Source organism: Poecilia formosa, unplaced genomic scaffold (assembly GCF_000485575.1).
Source record: "Poecilia formosa unplaced genomic scaffold, Poecilia_formosa-5.1.2 Scaffold9, whole genome shotgun sequence".
Classification (NCBI taxonomy): domain Eukaryota; kingdom Metazoa; phylum Chordata; class Actinopteri; order Cyprinodontiformes; family Poeciliidae; genus Poecilia; species Poecilia formosa.
In genome coordinates this window covers 4,474,594-4,488,174 of record NW_006799948.1, presented here as the reverse complement: position 1 = coordinate 4,488,174, position 13,581 = coordinate 4,474,594, and the positions used below count along the sequence as shown (strand labels likewise).

The 13,581-nt window shown below is 42.2% G+C and overlaps 2 protein-coding genes across 10 annotated transcripts in view; both read right to left on the bottom strand.

The window, feature by feature from the left end:
- grm8a (glutamate receptor, metabotropic 8a) overlaps positions 1-2,650 on the bottom strand; it is a 255,278-nt gene extending 252,628 nt beyond the window's left edge. For 2 of the 4 annotated variants that reach the window (XM_016664554.1, XM_007540084.2), the window contains exon 1: positions 1,993-2,454. The gene's annotated coding sequence lies outside the window, so the exon portion shown is untranslated. Of the gene's footprint in view, positions 1-1,992; positions 2,455-2,565 lie in introns of those variants that run through there. The other 2 variants (XM_016664539.1, XM_016664552.1) reach the window with 2 other exon arrangements.
- Positions 2,651-4,013: 1,363 nt separating this feature from the next.
- The window catches only part of znf800b (zinc finger protein 800b), a 31,854-nt gene continuing 22,286 nt past the window's right edge, over positions 4,014-13,581 (bottom strand). For 5 of the 6 annotated variants that reach the window (XM_007579252.2, XM_016664535.1, XM_007579242.2 and 2 more), the window contains 7 exons: positions 11,435-11,615; positions 11,152-11,329; positions 10,871-11,033; positions 10,305-10,654; positions 8,681-9,793; positions 6,767-6,878; positions 4,014-5,904 (listed from right to left, as the gene is read on the bottom strand). In XM_007579252.2, coding sequence (XP_007579314.1) covers positions 6,777-6,878; positions 8,681-9,793; positions 10,305-10,654; positions 10,871-11,033; positions 11,152-11,329; positions 11,435-11,615 — 2,087 coding nt within the window. In that variant the 3' untranslated portion in view covers positions 4,014-5,904; positions 6,767-6,776. The remainder of the gene's footprint in view (positions 5,905-6,766; positions 6,879-8,680; positions 9,794-10,304; positions 10,655-10,870; positions 11,034-11,151; positions 11,330-11,434; positions 11,616-13,581) is intronic. The other variant, XM_016664533.1, reaches the window with a different exon arrangement.

Here is a 13,581-nt window from a genome sequence, read left to right as displayed (position 1 = left end):
CGATAGATAAGAACAGCTTTTCCTCACCTGGCTGTCTCCTCCCGCTCAGTAGTTCTTCAGAGAAAAGCAGACAGAGGCCTGTCAGTGTCTGTTGTATTTCATTACCTCTCTGCTTAAACCGCGACTCCATGCTGAAGCAGAAACGATACTTCAACGTTTTCCGTCATCTGACAAGTAGCAAGTCTACTCCACTTTATTCACCAAAAACGTTTTATATATAAATGTATATAATTAACCAAAAACCGTTCTGTAATCTGGAACGTTCGCTATGCTGAGCTCCAGTTAGCCGCCTTATCTCACTGCGCGAGAGACAACTGCGTCATGCGTCACGGGCAAAAGGTCAAAGGTAACAAGGTGACCGGAAGACTTTTTATGTTGTACAAAAAAACAAAACAAAACAATTAAATAATTTTAGTACATGTTATTATGTGTCAGAAGAGGGCTTTGAAAATAATAATACCAACAAAAAAAAAATTTGACCAAAAGGGCACTTTGGGGCAAGGAGCAAAAAGGGCAGGTGCTCAAGCACCCCCCACTCTGCACGTGCCTGGGAACTTTTATGAAGCGGACGCCCAAAGGCAGAACGATGACCATCAACATGCACTCCCAGTGCTGGAGTGGAATGGTTTTGATCAGAGCATACTCATTTGTGCAAAGGGCCCCGTCAAGAATTTCTGGCAACGCCTAAACAACAACATGCCGTCTTGTGTTGATCCTGCACATGGAATTCAACCCACCCCCCCAAAAAAACACACACACACAAAAACCACTCAAGCTGTTAGCTGCAACACCAGACAATATGTGGCAAAGTTTAAGGCGTTTGTCAGCTGCAGGCATTAGGTAACAAGTTAAAACCGGTTCTGTTCATTCGAGCTGCGGATGTCTCCAGAGGGAAACAGAAACAGATCTGATCGGGTTGAACGAACCAGCCTCATTTACACTCGGTCTCTCTGAAGATTATCACTGCCTCGAAGGGTGAAAGAGGTGACATTTGTGTGTTTGCGCTCATACACAACACACCTGATCTTATGCTAATCATCTTGGCTCTTACTCCTTCAACCTCAAGAGAGCTCTTATGATTCTTCTCAAATGCTGGGGGAGAGCAGAGGGGGGTGGGGGGGATGATTTAATCTCTCTTGTGGCTGCCTTGAGGAAGAGGAGGAGGAGGAGCTGGAGGAGGAGGAGAATGATGATGATGAGGGTTCCCCTGCTGTGATGTTTAGTGGCTCAAAGATGAAGAGGGTTGAACCCTAAAAAGCCTACAGCGTGGCTCATCACTCGTTTTAATTTACACCCTCGGCTGGTTGTTGGGACTTCATCCTTCCACCTTCACCTCCGGCGACTTCATTCTTATTTCTGCAATCCTGTGCAAGCCACAGTTGCCTCCTCCTCTTCCTCCTCCTCCCAGTCTTATCCCTTGCTGCATGCAGCCACCCCCCCACCCCCACTTCCCTTCATCACTGGTTTTGGGGAGAGAATGGGTTTGCTCTTCTCAGAAAGAAGATAGCTTTTCTGTCCTCTTCCCCCATCGTTTCTTCCTCACTCATGGTCAGAGAGCTGTTGGTCAGTGAGTCCTCTGGAGCACTTTTCTCTCTCTTACTCCCTGGAGCCACTTGCTGATCTTTACCCCATCCCTCTACTTGAACGGGTCCCCCCATTTACCTACAATTGGATTCTTAAGGGTGTCAAACAGATGTATGATTCAAAAATATACAATAATTTAAAACACACGTTCAAGCCCAATTGGATTTTTCTCCAACATTTCGCACAGAGAGAGAGAGTGTCGTGCATCTCGGAGATAAAAAATGCATATTGAGAGAGTTGGGAGATCAAAGTCTAGACGCTGATTATGCATCCCCAATTGGCTCGATTCTGGGGGTTCTGATTGCAGCCTAATTAGTACCAGTGCAGAGAGACAAATGCACTTTGCGTTATTTCATTTAAATACCTCCGGTACGACAGTATGCATCAAGTTCAGACGTCCATACTCACCCCAACAACTACTGCGCAGAGCATGAGACAATCTGGCATTAAACACCCATCACCGAAGGAATGTGAAGACACCCACGGAGGGAGTATTAGAGGTAAGAAAATCAGAAAATCAGGTTCCACCCACGATGTGGAAGAGGGGAAGCATCCCGCGGGGTCCCTGTCCGCCTTAGGCAACTTCCTTGCGGAGCTCAGCAGTTTCACACCTCAAATAATATACATATATATATATTTCAGTCCTGGTGAAGAGAGAGAGAGAGAAGAAAAAAAAATTTCTCCAAAAATCAAAAGATTGATTGCAAGACAATAATAATAATAGAAGAAAAAAAAAGATCCGCAAAGGGCATGGAGCTGCAGTCGTGACGCAAACTGTAACAATTAACTCCGCACTTGTTTAAGGAGACAGTGGAGATAGAGGCTGTCTGTAGAAGCCGATGACCAAGAATGAATCTGAGATACAGAGAGAGAGGAAGAGAGAGAGAGAGAGAGAGGGTGGAGAGAGAGGTGGAGGAGGGGGAGACAGAGCAGAGGAATTTATGACACGCGGCGCGGATCAATATTGTTGGTAAAACCCACCTGATTAGGGTGATCCGTAAGCTCCCACGCACACTTTGCGCGTGGTCACTTCTCCGTTAAAGTCTGCGTTGTGTCGGCTCGCGCGCGCGCGCACACACACACAACCCGCTCAGACTCCCGAGTGCTGGTGCACGACGCACCAAATCAACGCCTAATTGTGCCACTGTCCTCATGCAGACTCCCTCCTCCGCATTCAATTAAGTTTATTACCGATCAATTGGATGCATTTCTGTCCCTTTTGCTTATTTGAACACATTAATAAGTCATAGAAAAAAGAAGGAGAAGAAAAAAGCACGGTTAATTGAACGAACTTCCCCAATTTATTTTCCACTGAGCCCATTGATTATCCCCGCCTTGAAAAACCAGCGCGCCGTGGCTCTTTGTGGTGAATGGAATTAAACAAATGAACCGCGTCCCATCTGCTGTGTAATAACAATTTGATAAGCTATGTGTGTGGAGGCAATAGGAACAAGACTGGGGTGTTCCCTCTGCCTGACAGCGTTGGGGGGGAAATGTGAACAACACGTTCAATTTGTCGATCTTACCGCGTTAGAAAAAGACACGGAGGGGCGAGTCAATGGCACCATCTTGTGGCAAGAGGGGGTAATTACAACGTTAGTTAAAACCAGATGGTGATTTTCTTGCCCAAAAATGACCAGAGTGCAATGATCCAGAAAGTACTGGGGCATCTGCACGAACAAAATAATAATCAAAAAGTGTATTTATTTTGATTATTCAGACTTAAAAAGCGATCAATCAATATTACTTCTGAACTTGTACATTTCAATTCAAGGGGAAGTTGGGTCACAGCAGCTGGAAGCTACATTTAAACTCCACTTTGAGCAGCACATCAAGTAGGCCGAGAGCCTGCAAGGTGACGTTGGGTTTAATTTGACCATGACAACAAAAAAAATGACACGCATTAAACAACTACATTTGAGTTGATCAGATTTGGCAGAATCCAATTAATTTGGATTATATTCTCAACATTCAATTTTTTTTAAACATTGGCTAAAACTATAGATTTGAAGATGGGAACGTCTGAGCTGTTATAGGAAAAAAAAAATCTTAACTATGGCTGCATAACTTTTTTTAATACAGATGAGCCTTGTGAATTTGTAAATGGTAGTTTCAGTTCAACTAAAGAAATAAATCATTTTTTGCACTTTGTTGGGTCTTATGTAATTCTTTCTGAGGAATATCATTATCCATGTCATTCACTAAATTGTATTCATATTTCACATTGAATTATTAACTTTAATTAATGTTCTAATATTCTAATTTATTGAAGTGCATTTTCCAGTTTTAAAATTTTTGTGGCCCTCCAGATCGGTAGGGGGCCCTACTGAGTTGACGAAATTCAACAATTCATGATTTAAAAAAAAAAAAAAAAAAAAAAATCAAACAAAAACACAAATCCATATAGAAATCCACTCAGGGGCTTTTGAGTAGTATGTTTTTATTTATTAAATAGTGGCTTTTAACATTCTGGTCACATCTGAAAAGGCTTTTCTACTTCTGGTGGTCTAGAGGAAAAAGCTTAACATATCACAACATATGATGAACAAAACTTCAGGACAAAAAACAAAACAAAACAAAACACGTACATGAACTAAACCCCTCTGAATCATATCTTTGTGCTCATGTTTTAACAAGCAGTAAAAAAAAAATGAAATAAAAAGAAAAGTAACAAGTGAGCAACTTAAACCTGCTGTAGAATGACATGCTCACGGCTCAAACATGTCAGAAACATCTGGGCAAAAAAACAAAACAAAAAAAAAACCAACTAGTACATAAGTACGTTATCTATTATAGCTATTATTTATACCATCCGACATGGATGAGTTAATACACAGTATGTCTGCCGCAGAAGCCTTTGTCGTTACAAAAATAAAGGTTGGTCTTTCTTTGTTTCTGCTTTTTGTTCTTTTTCATGGCTTACAGTTTGAACGTTAAGACGCATCTACATTTGGTCTTCCTCACTTCCCTCCTCTCCTCTTGGTCTTCTTCATTCATTCCCTCCAAACTCTTCCCAGTGTCTCAAAGACTACCTTTAGGAGTCGCTGTCTAACAATCGCAACGGTTGGACTCGCAGAAACACATTTTTAGAAGCAAACAATGCACAAACTAGTAAAAAATAAACATATTACGTTGGTAAAGATTAAAAACTAAGATCAGACAGATTGATGTAAAAATGCTCCAGTGTAGAGATTTGTGGAGGCCTTTCAGTCAGGGATGGTTTTGCTTTCTGTGGCTCACCCAGACCAGCTTTTAGGCACTGAGGATGTAAGGTAACATAACAGCGTGTCATAATAGGGCTGTGGAAGGACATAAAGTCGATATAAAGGCAGTCAGAAAGTAAATTCTTCCAGTTAATGTCTTAAAAAACTACAACAGTAAGACTGTAACCTGTTGCAAATTGAATTTTGTTTTTTTTTTTTACCCTCAGTCTGACTGTAGCTCTGTCTTTTATACATTATTTAAAGTTTCACACCATCTGAAGAGATAGACTCAACCTTCAGAGTCGCACTAAAGCTCGATCAGACAATAAGGTTTTAGCATATTGTCTAAAATAAGAAAGACTGGGGTTTTGTTTTATAATGGGGACAATTTGATATTTTTTCCATTTCTGAATTAAAACAAGTTCATATTCAAGGTAAGTTCATCTTTGCTAGTTTGAGAGAACAACAGTAGATAACTCATTTGGAAAATAAATGAGGTTTGGAAATGTACATCTTTCACACTTCCCAAAAAAACAACAACAAAAAAAAAAAAACGGACTGTAAACGAGGAACTGATTCGAGATGCCAGTGGAATACCCTTTAACGAGGCATAGTTCAGCCGAGGAAGATTAAGTTATAATATTCTTCATTTTTTTTAAGAATTCAAAAAAATATCTTTCATCTGCAACCAGGCCGAGCCCAGAAATCCAGTTTCTTCTGGCTTCCTCGTTCTCACTCATTCACGCAGACTACCTTCAGCAACTTGCTAAATGCAGGATAATAGAAGGAAAGCAGTAGATATCTGTAGTCTGTATATAACTCCGTATTTACATGAGTAAATACAGATATGTATATGTACAGCAGATTGGAGTCTCTGTGTAGATAGCAGCAGGCTGTCTGGCTTCGTTATGAAACTACATATTGTCAGTTTACAACTGTTTTTTTTTTTTTTTTTGGTTCATATGCAACTATTCTCTCCTGTAAGGCTCTGCTTTTGTTTCTTCCTTCACGTTTCCCGGTCTTCCTAGTACTTCCTCCAGTAGTCTCAGTTTTCCAGTTAAATGTTTTGATTTGCCGTGTAGCCGTTTGTGGCTCTCTGTTCTTCGTTTGTGGCGATCTGCAAGTCGAAATGAGAGAATGAGAGAAGAAGAAGGGGAAAAAAAAGAAAACGGTGAAATCAGCAGAAGTTAAAGTTGAACCAAAGTTACAGCTTTAAACCTTTTTATGCTTCTTCGCAATATAACCAAAACCTTCAAAGTCATTTTGTAAATTGTGACTCTTAAATGTTTAAATGAAAATCTGAGGTTTTCTCATTGGATTCAGCTCTGGCCTTTGACTAGGTCAGTCTAAGACATGAATACTCATAGATCTAAACAAGAAATTCCCTAATTTGACATAATCAGCCTCCACAGCCGATGTATTGGAAAACATGTTGCTCTTATTTATTTTAAAGATATGTTTGTTTGTTTTTTTTAATCTTTTATCAGTATTCAGCTGAATCCAAATGAGTCCTTCACTTTTATGCACTTCTTTGTGTGGCTCTACTTAATAAAACCCCAATAAAAAAAAATAGGAAGATTGTAGTTTTAATGCCATAAAAATAGTAACCTCTAATAAAGACATAGATTTAAAAGCCTGAACAGAAACATGTTGGCATTTTTAGTGAGCAGAGAGAGGCAGTGCAACACACAAACAAGTAAATAAAGAACTGAGGAAACAGCTGGTCAGTGTGCTGATTAATGGCTTCTTCATTCCACCAAAGGGAGTCGTCTTCTGCACAGACAGAATCAAAGCTTACTTTTGCCACACGCAAAACTTGCGGTAAGCAACATCTTAAAAGGGCAGACTTTCGCGAATTTGCTGAGGTGCGTGACATTTCAGCCTTACTTAGTGGTTTCTTATTAGGGGAGGAGGGAGGGGAGGAGACAAAGACAAGGAGGAGAACAATGGAGGACGGGACGGGAGCGCTGTACTCTTACACTGTGCGTCTCACCAGACCAGAGATTTGGAGCGTGTGCTGACTCCTTTCCTCCTGCTCGCTGCTCCCACCGTAGCGTTTCGATGGCTTCGCTTGTGAGACTCCAGGTACAACTGGATTCAAAATGATAAAAAAAAAAAAAAAAAAAAAAAAAAAAAAGAATTAACGAGGAAGCAGAAAATAAATCAAAGTTTATATTTGAGGTGCGTTCGCGCAGAATGCATTTGGTGTGAACGCACCGTTACAGCGATGTAACAAATAAGATTGGTTTATACCCCGTCATTGGCAGATTGTTGGAACCAATGAATGTCAAGTTTACATAATTTACGGGATTTTTACAGTCACGTACAACAGTTTTAAGACTGGCGGCAACCTGGTTTTTCCACAAAGTTTCCTGCTTCAGTGTTTTAACTTTTTATTTATTTATTTATTTTAAATCAGACCAGTCTATCCTGGCACCCAGGGTGAACCCTTTCTTCTGCTGGTCCCACAGCCAATTAAATTGATATGAAATGGGATACGATGCAGTTCTGCCCTGCAAAACAAATAAGCTGGTCTCCCTATTCTCAGCAGCAGGCAGGGGACAGCTACTCAACACACAGGGATGCCAAAGCCCCATTGAATGCACATTCATAAAAGCAATAAATAAATAAAAAAAGCTGACCAGGTCACAATCTGATGGATAAGTTGCATTATTTATTTATTTATTTTTTTTAAGAGGAGCTTTTCGGTCCACATTTTTGAGAGCTGAGGACATGTTGGGGTTAAATGGGGTTAAAAACCACAGAGGCAAACCTTTAGCTCTTTGATCCCTAAACCAGTTTGTCACTGCTGTCTTATGGCATGATGCTCCATCATGCTGAAAAAAACAAAAAAAAAACAAAAACAAAACAACAACAACAACAACAAAACATTGCTCATCACAGTGCTGTTTCTGGTTTGTTGGGCAAATTAGCCCCGGTAGGATTTCCGGCTCCATTCTTTATTTAGGGGAGTGTTTTATGCAAATTGAGGCAAAGCAACTCTCCCTTGGACCAGAAGTCATTCCAGCACATGAGAGACCTCTGCATGCGAAGCGTCCGCCTTTTCCTCTTCGACGCAATTCGTTTTTGGAAAACTCCTTGGAGATAATATCTTCACTAAAGGCAAGTGCTGGTACTTCCAGCATGACAGTAGTCGGTTTTCATTGGAGCTGAGGCTTTTTGCTGCCCTTGTTGACACCAGATGTAGCGATTGTGCGTAGAAACACTTGCCTGTACCTGCTGCCATTCCTGAGTAAGATTTGCAGAAGAGACTTGAACTTCTTGGGCACTCTAAAAGTTTCTTTCTAGTATTTGAATCTCTTCTTTAAAGTATTTAATGAGTTAATAAATCAGTCTCTCCAGGATGCTGCAATGTTGCGATCGCAGCTATTGATGCAAATTCACTCACAGATTGCAAATTTTGCACGAATTATCATTTAAGACCATGTTCCAGTAAAAAAAAAAAGTGCAACTCTGATGGCAACTTTTTAAAAAGAAGTGTCAGAAAATTAGTAGTTTTATGCTGCAACAGTCACAAAAAAACATTAACATCCTGGAGGCACTGATAAATGTTTTATTTAGGTGCAATCGCACAGGACATAAAAAATGTGTCACTTGTGCAAACCTTTTTAATGCAAAAAGAAGTTAAACTATTGTGCTCTAATATTTTTATTAGAATTAGGATTAAGCCAGACTCGGCAGAAAAAAAATCAAAATAAAACTGTAGTTAAGTTTGTGAAAAACAAGATTTCCGTCAGTTTGCCACAGCTGCTATATGACTAAATCTTAGCTCTTTACATCTTAATGTATCTTTTCTGTCTGACCTCATTGAAAAAAAAAAAAAGAAAAAAAGTTCTTTAGAACCAATTAATTTGGCTAATTAAAATCCCTACCTTCTTAGCAAACGCCCGCCCACACTGGTCACAAGCATGGAGAGAGAAATTCTTCGTCACTTTGACTTCAGTGGACGACGTCACGGGGCTGCTCTCTGATTGGGCGTCGTGTCGCCGGGTGTGTGGCGTTTGGTTACTGGACGGGGTCGAGGAGGAGGCGCTGCGAGAGAGCGAGTGTTTCTCGCTGCGCCGGGTCAGAGGAGGGCTGACGGGGCGGGACTGGTGAGCCGTCTGCTGTCTCTCCTGCTTGCGGGTGACGGGCGGGGAGGGAGTCGGGACCGGAGATGAAAGCTCCTGCTGCTTCCTGGTGATGGGGGCGGCAGGCGGGGCGGAGGCCGAAGTGGCGGCCGAGGCAGACGTGGAGGCTTCTTGTTTGCGGGTGATTGGAGGCGACGGAGAAGAGGAGGAGGAAGAGGAGGAGGACGACGAAATGTGACGCCCGTTCATCTCCTCTTTGGCGCTGCCGCCTGTCCTCTTGGTGCTGTTCAGCACCGCCTCCGCCAGCCTCTTCACCGCCCTGCTCTCCAGTTTGGGCATGATCTTCGCCAGGTACTGCGACGACTTCTTGTGGACAACCGTCACGTGGCGCAGGACGTCACGTTTGCGGCGCGACTCGTAGCGACACAGAGGGCAGCGGTAGAACTTGATGAAGATGTCGTTGCCGTCCGTGTGCAGTTCAATGTGCTTTGTTAGGTTCTGACGAGAGCTGAACTGTCGTTTGCACAGCTTGCAGAAGAGCTGCTTGAAGTCAAAGCCGACTGACAACTTGCTTAGTTTGGCTGCCATGTTCGTGTATGCGCTCCCTCCACGGGAGGACGAAGATGTGGATGAAGGTACCTTTGGACTGGATGGGGATTCCTCCTCTTTCACCTTCAGAACGGCTTGTGGAACGCCTCTAGCTGTCCCGTTGCTGTTAGAGGGAGACGGAGCAGGGCTACTGTCGTCGTCATCTTCGTCCGACGGCTCCATTGCTTCCTCCTTCACTCTTACGTTGTTGCTAAGGCTAACATTAGCGCTGCTCGCGCTAGCAGCAGGTGACGGTGTGCCACCAGACTTGTTACTTCTGACGCTGTAGATCTTGTGCACGATGCGCATGTGTCTCTTTAACATCAGCTAAAAAGAACAAATAAAGGGCTTTTTTAGAACACACCACCAGAAAATCTCACCCGACACATTTCACATTACAACCACAAACCTGGGTACTTGTGTTTCCCTTTTCATGTGATCAAATCGAATCCTTTTAAAAATGATGCTTTATCGTGCAATCGGAGTGAGCTTGGGGTCTTTCAAAAAGTAGAATCTGCAAAATTGAGTCCATCCCTGCTGTTTCTATTAAGCAGCGTTTGTATCTCACAGACAGATCTACTGGCCAATAATATGCCCCATGTTTTTAGTTTGTTATATATTTTGAAAACCATTGACCATTTTCATTCCACCTTTCAACATCCTACTTTGCATTGGGATTCCACACAATATTCAAATAACATGCATGATTTGTGGTTGTAATGTGACAAAAAAAAGGTAGAAGGGATGTGAATATCATCAGAAAGCACTGGAAAGGCTTTCAGAACCAAAGTACATTTGATAATCGGTGAAAACCCAGCGACAGAGTCGATCCACCAACCTGGGAGCTGTAGTTCCTCTTGCACAGGGTGCATCGACATGAGGCCGAGTTCGTCTGCTTACTCTGAGGTTTCCCTTGGGCTTGGTTTGAGGCGGAGGTTTTAGAGTTCACAGGAGTGGTCTTGGAGCTGTGGGCACGTGTCGGGGAGGAATTGTTGCTCTTCTTGGGTGGTGTGACTTCCAGTGTGAAGGGCTGGCCCGGCCTTGACGCGATGTTCGGTGTGATGGTGTCCCTGCGTAGACCCCGGTGCACCTCGTCAAAGTGCCGCCGCACGTTGGCTTTGGTGGCGAAGGTTTTCAGGCACACTGGGCAGGACTTTCCAGTTGGCATACTGAGAGTCCTTGGTCGGCCTTCAACAACACCGAGATACATCTACAATATCTATTCAGACTGATCATTTATTGTTTTCAAGCAAAAAGCACACAGATTATCTAGAAGCTGCATCTTTTTAGCTAAAAGACCTGAAACTGGACAAGAAAATATGTTTTTTTTTCTAATATCATGAGCTAGTTCTTTTAACTGATATGTTACAGAATTCATTGCTATTCACTTGTATAATTTCCTACCTTTCACCATAGAGAGCAGGCTTGTAGGAACTGTGCGCGTCTCCGTGAATTTACGGAGCTCCTCCAGTTTAGTCTGGTGCATTTTGCGGCAGTGGCGCCTGATACTCCGACGGGAGTTAAAGTCTTGGCCACAGAGACAACAGGAAATGGTCACATCTTCAACCTGGACGGTCAGGTAAAGTAAAAACATACTTTGTACCAAAAGCAAGACAGATCGTGTAACAATAAAAATAAAAAAACATGTTCAAAAAGAATCGTTTAACAACAGATTTACAACCTACCCCACTGTTGGAGCCCTCGTCTTCAGGCTTTGGCTGTTCCTCTTTCGCCTCATCGTCGGCCTCCCATGTCTTCGGCACTGGACTGACGTGGCTCTCAGGTGCATTTGGCTGACTGTCTGGATTGTTTTCCACACCCTCCATAGTCTCTCCTTCCCAAGCGACAGGACTCTCTCGGGCACTGTGATGAGCAACAAAAACAAACGAGTGACTTGAGTCAATAAAATACATTCCGTTTGTGAATTTAAATGCAACGCGTTTGTCCCTTGTTTTAATAAAAACGCACCTGGTTGTGTGTGATGGAAATCTCGCCAGTTCCTCCTCTGTGGTGAGGTACTGGAACACCGCCTTGTTGGTGGTCTGGATGGGCTCTAATCGGACCACGTAGTCGGGCCGGTCAGCTCTGGGATATATTGCGTCCAGTAAATCCTTCATGGCTACACTCTGTCGGTCATCACCAGAAGAGCCTGTCAGAGAAAAATCATCGTCCATTACTTCAAACGGAGTTCAGGGATGGGTTTGTTACAACATAATGCTATAATTAACCACACACACAAACCTAATGTATTAAATAGGCATTTGTTTTTCAGCTGTGGTTATTTAATGTCCGATCGTCAAAGCTGGGGTCAGAACAGCCATGCTCTCCACGAACTTTACGTGTGCTTAAGAAATCCATAACCACGCAGGCAACACGGTAAACAAGCGACAAAACGTCCTCAGGTTAGATTAAACCAATGCTGAACTTTTCAGCTTCCATACAAAACGCTGTGTGGCAGCAAACCAACACTGAACATTTCAGTGAATGTATGTCATGACCACTGTGACGTACGGCGGTGAAAGAACCAAGTTTTTACAGCCATGCTGCCCACTTCCTTACGGCTTCCCGTAGCAGCAAAGCTCCACAAAGTTAACAGGAAGAAGGATGATGATTTGACTCGTTTTTGTTTTCATCCCCACAGCAAGACACAGACACAGGATAGTTAAAAATAAACCCTTCAGTCAAACCTACTATGGAATGGTTAAGATAACTGCATAATCCTGTTTCTCCCACATATAATCACTGTGTTTAAATGTATAGAATTCTGTCTGACAATATTTAAAAAATTCAAGGGGTATAACGCCTAACAGACAAAAAATAATGAAACTGAAGCAGCAGACATTCATTTCAAATCTCTGAGCTCATACGCCAGAATCAGATGAAAGCTTTAAAATCAAAACAGACAATGTAATAAGTCCTGTCTTCAACTTTCTGCTTAATAACTAAACGATGGTAAAAGGGGGGGAAAAAAACCAACACATTAAATATTGCTACTGTTAATGTGACTGTCAGAAGCAACAAAAAAACACGTCTTGTTGTTGCTCAGTCTGTTTGGTAAATACTTTTAATCATAGAGAGATTCCCTTCTCTACAGCACATATAATCATTTTGCCATTAAGCATCATTAGCGTGAAAAACTCTCAACTGGAAACGAAGAGGCAGAAGACTCATCTGTTCAGACCGTCGGGGTGCAATGCGACAGGTGAGACAAATCGAGCAAAACTTTGCCGCAACCACAAACGATCAATGCTCAGAATATCAAAGATGGAAACGGCAGCAATTAGGTCACTTAATAATACAATACACATCCAACCCAAAGCTATAAGCGCTTTATTGAGGGGAAAAAAAAAACAAAAAAAAAAACTGAGCTACTTATGCAGAGGAAACATCATTACAACCCCAGGCAGATGATGATAGCATTAGGATGGAGAAGGTTCATACAGCAGTAATTGGTAAGGTAGAGAAAACTGAGCAAAATATATTGACTTCCTTTTGTTGGGATTGCTTTCCCTTCGAGGAGGGGAAGAGTTACAGAAACGATATCAAGAGTTTTACAGACTTCTTCATCCCCTGGAGTCAAGAGTGGAAAACATGGAAACACACTGCAGCTAATTAAGAGTTTGGAAAACAAAAAAAAAAGCTCCAACACTGACAAATTATAGTCTCTCTGATGGAGGGGAAAGCTGGCCTTTGTGTAATAAACGTTCAAAGGAGAGAAGATGCTACTGTGTGCCTATGCTTCTATATGAAAGCGCAAGGAAGGGAATCGTAATTAGGAGACAGATGGCATGAAAGCGAGTGAGGGATCCTTGGAGTGACAGAATACTGAAGTAAAACGCGAAGACATCCAAGGAGACTGTGAAGACAGAGAGTGTTTGTGCAAACTTCAGAGTTCACAACGACTTCGATGAAATCGAGACAAATCTAGCTGATCTGTGGGACGCTTTCAGATGTTTACGTCGTCTTTAGCAAGCAGAAATTAATTGATGTAGCCTTCGCTTGTTCTCTCTGTTGATTTTCACAACGAGAGGACATTTAGGCTGTTGACAGTCCCTTAAAATTACATGCGCCATCAACTCGACCACATTTGGTCGATAATTAACACAATTGATCAA